General features: G+C 40.4%; 1 protein-coding gene across 7 annotated transcripts in view; it reads right to left on the reverse strand.

Annotated features, from left to right (window-relative positions):
* The window catches only part of HECTD1 (HECT domain E3 ubiquitin protein ligase 1), a 96,244-nt gene extending 81,919 nt beyond the window's left edge, over nt 1-14,325 (reverse strand). For all 7 annotated transcript variants that reach the window (XM_032341470.1, XM_032341469.1, XM_032341467.1 and 4 more), the window contains exons 1-2: nt 14,228-14,325; nt 12,633-12,793 (exon numbers count right to left, since the gene is read on the reverse strand). In XM_032341470.1, coding sequence (XP_032197361.1) covers nt 12,633-12,772 — 140 coding nt within the window. In that variant the 5' untranslated portion in view covers nt 12,773-12,793; nt 14,228-14,325. The remainder of the gene's footprint in view (nt 1-12,632; nt 12,794-14,227) is intronic.
* Between the last annotated feature and the right edge of the window lie 703 nt (nt 14,326-15,028).

A 15,028-nucleotide genomic window follows, 5' to 3' on the forward strand; every position in this document is an offset into this window, starting at 1 on the left:
CTCCCTCTCCCACTCCCCCTGCTTGTGTTCCCTCTCTCATTGTGTGTCTCTGACTCAAATAAATAAATAAAATCTTGGGGGGAAAAAAAAAGAAAGAAAGAAAAGAGAAAAAACAAGAAAGCAAGCAAGCGAGCTTAAGTGACTATAGTTATGTAAAACAAAATAAACTTCAGAACGTGGAAAATTACCAGAGATAAAAACAGAGTTTTCATAACGATAAAGAAGATAAAATTTCCCAACAATCCTTTTAAAGGCACCTAACAAGGCTTCAAAATACATGAAAAACTGAGATAAGTGAAAAGAAATAGATAAATCTACAATTACACTTGGTGACTTCAACACCTCTCTTTCAATAACCTATAAAACAAATAGACAGAAAATCAACAAGGATATAGACTGGACACCAGTATCAACCAACCTGACCTAATTTCACACTTACAGATATTCTCCCAAAGAGAGCAAAACATACATTCTTCTGATGTGTATGTGGATGTATCACCAAAAACAGACCATATCATGGGTGGTAAAACAAACCTTAATAGATTTAAAATAATTAAAATAATATAAAGTATATTCTCTAACCACAATAGTGCCACAAAAATACCTGGAAAACCATAAATATCTGTAAATTAAGCAACACACTTCTAAATAACACAAGGGTCAAAAAGAAACTGCCAAACAAAATTTTTAAGTATTCTGAACCAAATTAAAATAAATATATAACATCAACTAAAGCAGAAAACAGATATTTATAGTATTAAATGCTTATATTAGACAAGGTCTCAAATCAGTAACCTGAGCTTCCATCTAAGAACTAAAAAAAAAAAAAAAGAGCAAATTAAATCTCAAACCAATGTAGAAGGAATTAAGAGCAGAAATCAATGAAACTTAAAGCAGAAAAATAAAAAATGAATTAAACCAAAAGCCACTTCTTTATAAAGATTAATAAAACTGATAAATATTTAGCCAGATTGATCAAAACATAAAAATTGCCAGTATGAAGATGAAAAATAAGATTATCCCAACACACTGTACAAACACCTAAGGATAAAAAGGAATATTGCAAACAACTCTATGCCCACAAATTCTGATTCACATTAGTTAGCCCAATTCTACTAAAATTCACTCAAGAATTTAGTAACTTAGGGCCATCTGGGTGGCTCAGTCAGTTAAGCGTCTGCCTTTTGCTCAGGTCATGATTCCAGGGTCCTGGGATCAAGCCCCACATCATGCCCCTGCTTCTCCCTCTCCTCCCCACTTATGCTTTCTCTCACTATCTCTGTCACTATCTCTGCCTCTCCCTCTCTCTCAAATAAATGAATAAAATCTTAAAAAAAAAAAACCCACAAAGAATTAAGTAACTTAAACAGTCCTCTATTACACAAACAATTAGTTATAAAAACCTTCAAACATACCAATTTATTCTCTTATGGGTTGTGCTTTTGGTATTTACTTAAGAAATATTTGACTAACAGAGGGTCACAAGGATATCTCCTATGTTTTCTTCTAGAGGTCTTATAGTTTTAGGTTCTTCATTAAGGTCTATGATTCATTTTATTTCTATATATGGTGTAGTACATTAGTCACAGTTAATTTTTTCTTTTTTCCACATGGACACCATTTGTTCCAGCACCATAAAATAATACTATTCTTTTCCATTGAACTGCCTTTGTTGAAATAAGGTATCCAGTATGTCAATCTATTTCTGACTCTCTGCTCCATTTCATCAATCCATTTTGCTTTACATCAATACCACAACGTTTTGATTACTGCACCAATATAACAGGAATTTAAGTATGATATTATTAGTCCTCTAATTAAAGTTGTTTTGGCTAGGGACGCCTGGGTGGCTCAGTTGGTTAAGCAGCTGCCTTCGGCTCAGGTCATGATCCCAGCGTCCTGGGATCGAGTCCCACATCGGGCTCCTTGCTTGGCAGGGAGCCTGCTTCTCCCTCTGCCTCTGCCTGCCATTCTGTCTGCCTGTGCTCGCTCTCTCCCCCTCTCTCTCTCTGATAAATAAATTAAAAAAATCTTTAAAAAAAAAAAAAGTTGTTTTGGCTAATGTAGGTCCTTTGCATTTCCATATAAATTTTGAGGTCAGTCTGCCAAATTCTCCAACTTGTCAGATTTTCCCTTCTTTTTTTTTTAAATTTTGCAGTGATTTTTTTTTTTTGTAAAGATTTTATTTATTTGACAGAGAGAAAAACAGCAAGAGAGAGAACAGAAGCAGGGGGAGTGGGAGAAGCAGGCTTTCTACCCAGCAGGGAGCCCCATGCAAGGCTCAATTCCAGGACTCTGGGATTATGACCTGAGAAGGCAGACGCTTAAAGACTGAGCCACCCAGGTGCCCCGTCAGACTTTTCTCTAACAATTGCAGAAGAAATGAAAATACATATTTACACAGAAATCTATATACTAATGTTTATTGCAACTCTGGTCATAATCACTAAAACTGCAAAGCCAAATGTCTTTCAAGAGGTAAATGGATAAACCATCTGTGGGGTACAACCATAAAATGGTACTACACAGATATTAAAAGGAAGGACCTATTTATTATACACACAGCAACACAGATGACTCTCAAATGCAATATACTACACTTATGAAGCCAGACTCAAAACACTACACAATGTATATGAGATTTTACTTACACAACATTCTGGTAAAGTCAAAATTATAGCATCAAAGAACAGACCACTCACTGGTTGTCAAGCACTGGAGTTGGGGAAGGATTTAACTTCAAAGGACAGCTCTAGGGAATGTTTTGGGATGTTGGAACTGTGCTGAATTTTAATTGTGGTGGTGGTTACATGACTTTGCATTTGTCAAAACTCCGAACTTTACTGTGTGTAATTTAAATAAATTTAAGAAAAAAAATTAGTATCAAGCATATCATAATCACAGCACTCTCTGAATAGTGCTAAAAGTATACATCCATGGTACAAACTTTTATTTATAATTAAAGAGCTTTTCAAACTTTTATTTTTTTTTAAAGATTTTATTTATTTATTTGACAGGCAGAGATCACAAGTAGGCAGAGAGGCAGGCAGAGAGAGAGAGGAGGAAGCAGGCTCCCTGCTGAGCAGAGAGCCGGATGCAGGGCTCGATCCCAGGACCCTGGGATCATGACCTGAGCCGAAGGCAGAGGCTTTAACCCGCTGAGCCACCCAGGCGCCCCGCTTTTCAAACTTTTAAATTTGTTGAAGATTTATCTCTCACATTATGGGTAGAAATTATTTTTATATAATTAAACCTAGTACTACACCAGTTTATAGACCTAATACCAGTTTATAGACCTAAAAATAGCCTAATTAGGAAATGCTACCTGCAATGACAACAGAATCTTTCTCTGATGAAAGCAGAGTAAGTAACTTAAAGCAAGAATGGGGCATCTGAGTGGCTTAGTTGTTTAAGCATCTGCCTTTGGCTCACATCACGATCCCTGAGTCCTCAGATCAAGCCCTGCGTCAGGCTCCCTGCTAAGCAGGGAACCTGCTTCTTCCTCTCCCTCTCCCTCTGCCCCTGCTCTCTATCACTCACTCTCTCTTTCTCTCTCAAATAATAAATAAAATCTTAAAACAAACAAACAAAAAAATGAGAACAAAAGCCTTCGTGAGGTTCCAAAGATAAATAATTTCCTTGGGAACTGTAATAGTTTTTATACTGTAACTATCCTATCCTTCTTCTAGACTGTATTGCTTGGACTTGGGCCAAGATTTTTGAAGATTTATAATATAAAATTTAACCTTTTTAAAAAAGAGATTTTATTTATTTATTTATTTTTAAAATATTTTTATTTATTTGTTTGACAGACAGAGATCACAAGCAGGCAAAGAGGCAGGCAGAAAGCCCAATGTGGGGCTCGATCCCAGGACCCCGAGATCATGACCTGGACCAAAGGCAGAGGCTTAACATCCTGAGCCACCCAGGCACCTCGATTTTATTTATTTGTTTAACAGAGAGAGAGAGAGAGAGATCACAAGTTGGCAGAGAGGCAGGCAGAGAAAGAGTAGGAAGCAGGCGTTCTGCTGAACAGAGAGCCCAATGCAGGGCTCTATTCCAGGACCCTGAGATCATGACCTGAGCCAAAGGCAGAGGCTTAACCCACTGAGCCACCCAGGTGCTCCTCATCTTTCATTTTTGTCCCTGCTCCCAGCGTTGACTCTCCGTGTATTGCTTAACTAAAAATAACCCCTGGCATAGCAGTTGAAAATTATGGTCTTCCTTCTCAAAGGAAAAGGAGTAAAATTCCAATACGCAGACTTGCTTTTCTCCAATTAAAACACACACAAATCTGACTGCAATTCATTAAGTAAGTATCTACTGAACAGATAGTACTTTTTTATGCCAAGTACGGTGCTAGGTATTGGATGGTAGGATACAAAGATGAATAAGACAGTGCGGGGCCCTAAGGAACTAAAAGGTCTCATGGCACAGTCAACAAGTATGCAAAACATACATTGTTTACAGCTACAAAGAAGAATATGTGTGTGGTTTTTTTTTTTTAATATTTTAAGGTGAGGGGCACCTGGGTGGCTCAGTCGTTAAGCGTCTGCCTTCAGCTCAGGTCATAATTTCAGGGTCCTGGGATTGAGCCCTGCATCAAGCTCCCTGCTCAGCAGGAAGCCTGCTTCTCCCTCTCCCATTCCCCCTGCTTGTGTTCCCACTCTCACTGTGTCTCTCTCTGTCAAATTAATAAATAAAATCTATTTTAAAAAAGTATTTTAAGGTGAAAGACACTTTGGTAAACTTAACAAAAGCTCACTGAAGATCATTATCTATGAGCTCCCTTACAGAGAATGGTTCTCATCTTCTAACACTTCTTTCTGCTGTCCATTGAAAAGAAGTACATAAACAATAGTTGATTTGTGTAAACAGAAATTACTTAACTTTTTAGTATTATATGTATTTGAAATAATGAACATTCCCTATCCAAGGAAGGATCAGCTGTAGGGCTTATCAAAAAAAAAGTAATTTCACTTCCCTATTACTCTGCCATGGGGTAGAAGAAAACAGAAGTTAAGATGGAAAAAGCAGGTACATAAAGGCAGGGGGATAGGGAAAAATATATATATATTGATTCTGTCACTGTTTGTACTACAGAGAAGAATACAATGCTCCTCTTTTTATATGCTCCTCACCCAATTTCATGATCCCAAAAATACTTTCTTTAGGCATAAATGAAAAGCAAGCACAATATAAATAACTTCATTTTGTTCACTATGTGGTTATTAGCTATTATATGCCAAACTCTATGCTTAGCAATAGGAAGAAAAACAGTAAGGGTGCCTGGGCGGCTCTGTCAGTTGAGTGGCTGCCTTCAGCTCAGTTCATGATCCAAGGGCCCTAGGATGGAACCCTAAACACCACCAACTCCCCGCTCAGTGGGTAGTCTGCTTCTCCCTCTGCCCCTCCCCTCTGTTCATGCTTGCTCATGGTCACTCTAGCTCATGAGCTCTCTCTCAAATAAATACTTTTTAAAATGACAAAAGAAAAAGAAAAAGTCCTAGTGGTATGTATCTAGTAGTACTTTGAGAACACAGGAGAAGTCTTTGAGGGTATCTGAAACTTATCCATTAGGTAAAGACCCAAAGATTTTATAAAATAGAGTGGTACAGTCAAATAATTTTTTTTATTTATACCTCAATAAAGCTGGGGGGAAAAGACCATGAAAAATATTTTAAGATATGATTCTGGTTATTGTTAGCTTGGAGACAGGGATATCTATTATCAAGCTACTAGCAAATTATAATTATTTCCCCATACCAATCCAAGATACTATCATTCATTTCAATCTCCTACTTCAGGGAAAGAAGAGGTCATCTGACAGAAATCCCTCAAACTTTTAACCACCAAACCTAAAACATCTGTACCTAATCTTCCCATCTGCCCTGTTTTACAAGGAACACACTACCTAAAATAAAACCCATCTCTCCACCAGTGGACCAGAGCTTTACTCCTAAACGTTAAGATTTTTCTGACCACAGCTTCAGCATTATCTGGTAGCATACTAGGAATGCAGACTATTGGGTAGCACACCAAACCAAATGAATCATAATTTGCAGCTTAGCAAGATCCCCAGGTGATTCACATCATGCACACTAAAGTTTAAAAAGCACTGGTCTTAACAGAAGCCAATCTTCTCCCACTTTCTCAGAATCCTAAACACTATGGAAATTCTCTCTCCTATCTCTTTGACCTTTAAAAGACAAAATCCCATACCCCCATTCCAATCTAACTTCTTGAAAAAGTTTTCCACACTCCCTGGCTCTATTTCTTCATATCCTACTTATTCCTGGACCCATTCAAATCTCTCCCTCACCACCACTCCACTCAGCTCTCATTAAGATCAATGTCCTTGAGAAGGTAGCTGAATCCAAAGGACGCTTTCAGTCTTCACCCTACTTGACCTCTCACCACAATTCAACACAATTGTCCTTTCTCTTTTTGAATCACTTTCTTCCTGTGTTGACATGTACACTAATGATGCAAAAGCAATGGTGGATGAAACTGCTGGCATTTCAGCATGAATCAAGGCAAGGGTACTAAACTATACTACTAGTAGCTGTAGTCTTCACTGCCGAGCTTTGGCATGGGGGCTGGAGGGGAAGCACTTTCACTACAGAATAACTTTGATGAAGGAAAAAAATTATTAATTTTACTACATCACAACCCTTGAATACCAGTCTTTTTAATAACCTACTACAGGTAATAGGAAGTGAGTATAAAGCACTTCTGCCTCCTAAAGAATGATGGCTGTGTCAAGGGAAAGCACTTGTTTAACTGTTGGAGAGCTCAACCAGACACTTTTTTTCATGCAACACCATTTTTACTTTAAAGAACTTCAGACAAACTGTGATTATTCAGACTTGGAAACCTGGCAAACATTTCTCAAAATTTAACAAAGTAAGCCTTCCACTACAAGGAAAACAACTGACAGTACTTACTGCCAATGATAACATTAAAGCTTTCAAGCAAAAATGACAATTTTGGAAAACTTATATCTGCTATCGTGAGCTAGACAGCTTCCCAATATTGAAACTTTTCTGATAAGATCAGTATTCATATTAAACAAATATGAGTTTGTGATACTGTAGAATGACATATGTCAATATCTGGATTATCGTATAGCTCAGTAAATCCATAACCAGGGCACAATTTTACAAGCTTAAACACAGACTAAAAAAAAATCCACTCAAAATACAAGAGAGACCAATACATTTTATGTAACAGAGTACAAGAAGCTCACTGATATGATTCACAATCCACATTATAACTAACCTTTAAGAAACTATCACTTGTCCAGTTTTGGTAACGAATCAAAGAATATTCATAATTATGTACAAAAAATCACTACAACATTCCTCCCTTTTCCAACCACATTTGTGGAGGATGATTTTTTTCATATATTTCTGTCAAAACAGAATCCAGCAGGCTGAATGCAGAGGCAGATATGAGAATCCAGCCAAATTCCAAACTCATGATCTCAGCCCCTCAAAACCTCTTCCAGTGTTCTCTCTCACTGAATGGCATCACCATCCACTGTAACCTGAGTAATGCATGATACTTCCTTTCTCACTCTCTCATATCCAATCATTCAACAAGTTCTGACTATTTTTCTTCTTAAATCTCTCTCTCTCTACTTCTTCATACTTCTATTACTACAAACCTCTCGCTCAACCATAATCGGCAAAGCCTAGAAGAAATTGTTCTTTCTGTCCTCTTCACTCATCTATTCTATTCTCAAAAGAACAGGTAATGTTTCTAAAAAACAAATATAATCATACCAGTCACTCTTTTGCACTATTTCACTGCCTTTGCACTGCTCTTAAGATAAAACCAAAAGCTTTACTTCTCATATACAGAAGACTCCATCCCATCCAGCCCCTACCTCCTACGCAGCACTTCGGCAAACTCCTTGTCCCAGTCACACTAGTTTTCTTTAAGTTCCTCAATCATGCCCTACTTATCCCACTTCAAATTCTTTGCACATTGCCTCCTCTTCAAACACCCTTCTACCTCCTCTTCATACTTCATCCCATAAACTTACTCATCCTTTATAACTCTAGGAAAAACCACTTCTTCAAAGGCCAGGGGCAACTGGGTGGCTCAGTGGTTAAGCCTCTGCCTTCGGCCCAGGTCATGAACTCAGGATCCTGGGATAGAGCCCCGCATGGGGCTCCCTACTCAGCAGGGAGCCTGCTTTCCCTCCACCCCCCCCCCACCATCTGCCTCTCTGCCTACTTGTGATCTCTCTGTCAAATAAATGAACAAAATCCTTAAAAAAAAAAAAAAAAAAAAAAAAAGAAGAAGAAAAAGAAAAAGAAAAAAAAAAGAGCCTTCTAGTACCTAAAAAGTACTATCACTAGGGTGCCTGGGTGGCTCAGTCAGTTAAGCATCTGCCTTTGGCTCAAGTCATGATCCCAGAGTCCTGGGATCCAGCCCCGAGTCAGGCTCCCTACTCCCTTGGGAGTCTGCTTCTCACTCTGCTTCTATTTCTGTCTCTCATTAATGAATAAATAAAATCTTAAAAATAAAATAAAATAAAAGTACTATCCCTAATATCTCATTTTCTAGATCTTAGATTCTACCCAGAAAATAGAACATTTATTTATTTTTTTAAAAAGATTTTATTTATTTATTTGACAGAGAGAAAGATCACAGGTAGGCAGAGAGAGAGGGGGGAAGCAGGCTTCCCGCTAAGCAGAGAGCCCGATGCAGGGCTCGATCCCAGGACCCTGAGACCATGACCCAAGCCGAAAGCAGAGGCTTAACCCACTGAGCCACCCGGGCACCCCAAAATAGAACTTTTAAATTATACTATCTGAAGAGATAGGAGGCAGGATCTATAAGTGCCCAGGATTTACCTATTTATAATAACATGTACAATAATCATCCATTTTAATGTGAATGCAAACTCATTTGTAACTCATTAAATTTAACTCTTATTAAATTTATAACATATTAAATTTAACCCACTAACATATCACAGATGAAAGCAAAAACTCACCTTGAACTTGACTTTTATTTTTTAGAGCATTACCCTGTAAGTTCAGGAATTAATAGGAAATATCACAGCTTCACAGAAAATATACATTCCATAACTTCAAAAAGACTGTCAAGACTCTTCAAAAAATGGAGAGTCACATATAATACTATACTAAAGGAAAAGACTTAACCATTAAGTGAAAAGCACTATGCTAGGGATTTCACATCTATCACCCCTTTTCATCTTCACAAAAACTGAACCCGAATCTATCCCATCCCAAAGGCCATTATTCTACCACACCATCTGCCTTTCCTAACTAAAGAGACATGTAACTATTAATACAAGCTAATAAGGGAAATACATATCTGAACATATAGACATCTTCTGCTTTATTCAATAAAAATAAGGACTGTTTGCTAGTATCTTAGGAATCAAGTTGGTACGGGAAATTTTCAAAAATTCAAATTTCAATATTCAAAATATGCACATCATCTTGCTTTTCCCCTATCCTGTTTCTTGACTCTTGCCAAGAATTTTAAAAGACTCTCCAAAATTAATCAGCTTCACAAAATAAAGTCCCAAAATAAAATTCAAAATTAGAAATGTAGTATTAGTAGGTAGCCCACTTTAACCAAATCACTTTTCATATACATTCTTTCCTTTAATCCTCACAAGGAACCTACTGCTATTCTACACAGAAAGAAACTAAACTAAGGCTCTCAAAGGCTAAATTAAGACGTAGTAGACCAAGAATCCAAGAACATGAACCCAGGTCTCTGATGCCACAGCCCATTCTTTCCACCTCACCAAGCTGCCTCTGGTTTAAGGGACTCAAAACAAGTCCCCTTGTTGGGGACCATAGAACAAAGAAGAGCAAACTAAGCGTTTTTTAAAAAACTATTACAAATTTAATCAAATATCTGTTTTTTGATAAACAAATTACTGGTATGCTGCTTGAAATAGGGGTAACCATTCCAATTTGAAAATAGTCTTGTTATCTTAGTAAATAAAAAATATAAATCATATCCGACTTTAATTTCATCTTTCGTAACACTGTATTGTATCAAATATAAATAAGCCTAGAAGGGAAAATGGAAAGAACAAGTTATGTTAGGATGGTAGGATTTTATATACGGATGTTTTTTATTTTAAAAATTTCCTTTAAGGACACCTGGGGATTCAGTTCATGATCCTGGAGTCCTGGATGGAGTCACATCTGGCTCCCTACTCAGCAAGGAGTCTGCTTCTCCCTGTGACCCTCCCCTGCTCATGCTCTCTCTCTCTCATTCTCTCTCTAGTAAATAAATAAAATCAGTAAAAATAAATAAATATTTCCTTTAAAACTGTTTTAATCGGTAACACCTTTTTTAAATGCCACTACAAATAACTACTGTATATTAGTACTTAGTAAAGATACAAAACAATCATTACTTTGATTGGCAAGTGTAATTTCTTATTTTTTAAAGATTTTATTTATTTACTCAACAGAGAGAGACAGTGAGAGAGGGAACACAAGCAAGGGGAGCGGTAGAGGGAGAGCAGGGAGCCTGATGTGAGGCTAGGACACTAGGATCCCAGGACGCTAGGATCATGACCTGAGCCAGAGGTAGATGCTTAACGACTGAGCCACTGAGGTGCCCCTATTTATCTGAAAGAGAGAGAGAGAGACAAAGATAGCCACAGAGAGAACAAGTGAACACTAAAGGAGCACAAGCAAGCGCAAGAGGGGAAGGAGGAGAAGGAGGCTCCCCACCCAGCAAGGAGTCTGATGGTGGACTCCATCCCAGGACCCTGGAATCATGACCTGAGCTGAAGACAGACACTTAATGGACTAAGCCAACCAGGTGCCCCAGCAAGTATAACTTTTAAAAAACCAAAGTAGGGGCCCCAGGGTGGCTCAGTGGGTTAAAGCATCTGCCTTCAGCTCAGGTCATGATTCCAGGGTCCTGGGATGGAATCCCGCAGTGGGCTCTCTGCTCAGCAGGGAGCCTGCTTCCTCCTCTCTCTCTGCCTGCCTCTCTGCCTACTTGTGATCTCTGTCAAATAAATAAATATATAATCTTTAAAAAAAAAAAAAAAAAAAAAAGGTAATTCTCAGGTAATGAAGACCCTCCAATGAAATCTGAGAAACTCAAAAATCTATTTCACTTTTCTATGAATCCTGCTAAAATAAGTATCAACAGGGGGGCTATTATTATGCATTCAAAGTTTTGTTAATAACAAAAACTAGGTGACATGAGTGGGCCACCAATAAATTGTAACTTGGGGTAGGGGGATGGGGTAACTGGGTGATGAATCACTAAATTGTACCCTTGAAACCAGTACTATACTACAAGTTGACTAATCTGAATTCAAATAAACTCTTAAAAGAAAACAAAAATAAAAAATAGTGAATTTGAAACTTTGTTTATAAGGATTTTTATCCTAAGATTTTTACTGTTTTAATGGGATTTACAACTAAGAATTATTAACTTTATTAATTCATCTTCATTAATTATTCATTCAAAAATGAAGACAATTAAAAAATGCTTTGTCAATTTAGAGGCGCCTGCGTGGCTCAGTCCATTAAGCAGCTGCCTTTGGCTCAGGTCACCATCCCCAGGTCCTGGGCTTGGATCAAGCCCCATGATGGGTTTCCCTGCTCAGCTTCTCCCTCTGCTTCCCTCCCACCACCATCCACTCATACTCGATGTGGATCCTGATACATCTCTCTCTAATAAATAATCTTAAAGAAAAAAAATACCTTGTCAATTTTATAACAGCCTTTATTGCCACCTCAAAGAAATTAAGATAATTATACAAAGTTTTAAGTCAACATCTCAAACATTTTCTAATTATTTCAAAATGGCATCAAAATACAGAAATCTGGGTTTTCATTAACTATCAGAATTCAAAATTGTAAATAAGTAATATAAAATAAACAGTAAAAGTATTCAGAAAAATGGTTAATCTAACCAGACAAGTAATCATGTAAGAGGAAAAACAGCATTAATAGCCAATCTAGTAATGAATTCTTTTACATTTTCACAATTCTTTAATTCTTTAATGTAGAATTCACACAAATTCTACATTAAACCTCTAAATAAAATTGTTTAAACTCCAAATTTCAAAATCTGTTTCTACTATTTCAAAAATATGCTATTATGAGTAACATCCGATTTATACCCTCCAAACTCAAATTTACAAAGCAATCATTTGCTTTAAGGAAAGTACGATGTCATATGAGTTAATACTAATGAAGAAAGGGGCACCTAAAAACTGTTCATCATCTTCTGTATCATGTTTATTTCAAGTTAATTTCTTGGTACAGAAACAGGTCCCTTTAAAGAAGTATTTGTATTTTCCCAGTTCATAATGTATTTTGAAAATGAATCAAGCAAGCTATGGGTTAAATTTAGTATTCCCTAATTCCTATTCATTCAACAAACATACATTTGTGTCATCACTATTATCATAACAGGAATTACTTCACCTACCAATGTCGATTTCTCAGAAAAGTGTAAATGCAAAACTGCAGACACTTCTAAAAAGATAAATTTAAAACTCACTAGAGAAAAGTCTATACAAACTGAAGTCAGCAAATGGCTGAAAACAGATGTCACCACAGCAACCCCAAAAGAAGAGGACGAAGGGATGTACTTACGTTTCAAAACAACGATCCACGTTGTCAGACATCAAAAGCAGCATACATAGCTGTTCCAGGGCTATTAGTTGCATGTCCCTTTCATCTCCCTGTCCCATCTGCAGCCACTCCAGCAATGTATCAGGATCCACATCTGCCATGGTTTTTTAAAAGCCTCTTTGCTTAAATTAAAAAAGGAAAAAGAAAAAGTCCTTTAAATATCCAGGACTGATCAGCTAGGGTTTAAAAAAATTTTTTTACATCAGCTAAAACCAAATGTTCCTGGTGTTCTCCTAGGAATTAGAAAAGACTTGTAAGTATGTTTGAGAGAGTACTTTAATGCAGTTTCTCAGCTTTATTTCTTTAAAGTTCATGTATCATACTAAATAAAAACCAGTTTTGCATTAGAGTATAAGCTGATTAGGTTGCTACTTAACTGGAAACCAGAGCTGTCTCTGTCAAACACAGTCAAACTTTAGATCCCACTACTGCTGTCACCAATGTCGGTGCCAAAAGGCAAAGAACACCTTACTAAAGGTTCTTTTTTTTTTTTTCCAACAAAGTTCTTCCCCCCTCCTTCACTCAAAACTGATCTTCAGATAAGTGTTACATTCAGTATTTTGAGATTCTAAGCACTGTGTCCACTCCCCCTCCAAATTAAGTTTCTGCTTTAAAATGATCTCCCAATTCCACAAATTCTGCTGAATTCCCAATTTACCTACTGCTTCTTAAGACGTCCACATACAAACAATAATTAGATACAAGTTGTATCTATGAATAAAGGCGTGGTTAAGAATTCTGGCAGTCTTGGCAACTCTTAAAAGTTTAAAAAAGAAATGCTAAAAGTAAATGCAATGGACTAACACCTTACGGATCCGAATACAGGCCACTCTATGGCCCTCTTTCCCCATTCTCACAGAATGAGGCAGTTGGCTAAAAAATTATAATACAAAATAGAGAAGCAACCCCAAGAGTCAAGTCATTACAAAAGCCCGTAGGCTCCCTGACGGAAGGACAGCTTTGGATCCCAGGTAACCCAGCTGCAAGTGTGTGAATCCAGCCACGGGTCCCGGTGGGCACCCAACGGCGGCGGCCAGAGGGATGACCCAACACTCCGGGCCCAGCCGAGCCCCGCGCCGGGACGCGCAGGCACCGCGCTCTGGTTTCTTGGCACCAAACCCTGCTAAGTTAGCTACCTGTGTCTAGGAGGGGGAAGTTCTGGAGGAGCGGCAGCAAGCCTCAGTGCCCAGAGCAGGCCGCCGGGCCGAGCAGGGCGGAGGGTCTCTCGGGAGCGGCGCCCGGAACTTCGAGGCTCGGGGGGACGTCCCTGGCCCGACGGGGAGGCGAACCTTTCTCAAGGGCAAGGGGGGCCCGCCTTGGGCTCCGGCTCGGCCAAGCCAGGCTCCGGCTCGAGCAAGCCGGGCCCCGCCGCGGGCAGGGCCGAGGGAGAGGAACAAAGGGGCTAAGCGGGTTAGTCGGCAAGCAGCCCAGCCGACCTCACCCGGAGCCGGGGTCTCGCTCTCCGCACGCCGCCGGGCATCCGGGATCCCGGCCCCGAGGCCGGGCCCTACCGACCGCCTCAGGTTCTTCCGTCTCCCCGTCCTTCAAGCTCTTACCCGGGCTTGTCGTCCCAAACCGCTCCGGTCCAGCTCCGAGCAGGCCGCGGGCAGAGCCAGGCCCGGCCGCGGCCCTCGAGTTACCAGGAAGCCGCAGGCCGCGCAGGTCGAGCCGGGCAAGCGGCACAGGAAAAGCCGCGCCTTGTCCCTCCCCTTCCTCCGCGGGGACCTGGTAACAGGGAAGCGAGAGGTTCCCCCGACCGGCAGCAGCCAGCGCACGTCCGGTCCCCGGCACGCGGCTCCTCAGGCCCGCAGCTCAGAGGCCCGCGCGGTGCTGCCGGCAGCAGCGGGGGGTGGCCGCGTCCATCGCGATCCTGGAGGGGGAAGGGAGGAGGGTCGGGCGAGAGCGGGGCGGGGAAGCTGCGGAGGGCAGCCGAGCTCGGCGGAGGCGGAGCAAATCGACTCTCCCGGCAGCGACCCCACCGGCCGCCAGGTGGGGCGCTGCTGAGACCGGTCGGCCGGCGGCGTGGTAGCCCCAACCTGGGAAACCCGGCGGCCGGACGCGTGGCCCTCGGTACCAGGACGCTCTGGCCCTGCGGGCCTCAGACTCCCCTGTCAGCTGTCGCTTTTCTGTCGTGCACCCGCTCCCAGCACCCCCGCACACTGGTGCACGCACGCTCAGCCTGTTTTGCACCGTGCCTACACACTTAGCGTGCTGCTGCTGTTAGGCCCCCACGCTACACGTCATAGCTGTGGCCAACCTGTCCTTGCCGAGCCCCCCGCCGCCTGGCGGCCCGTACTGCGCCGCGAGCTCCTCTCCTCCTCGCGGGGCAGCCTTACTCGCGCACGGAAGTGCGTCGC

The sequence above is a fragment of the Mustela erminea genome, chromosome 5 (genome assembly GCF_009829155.1).
Source record: "Mustela erminea isolate mMusErm1 chromosome 5, mMusErm1.Pri, whole genome shotgun sequence".
Lineage (NCBI taxonomy): Eukaryota > Metazoa > Chordata > Mammalia > Carnivora > Mustelidae > Mustela > Mustela erminea.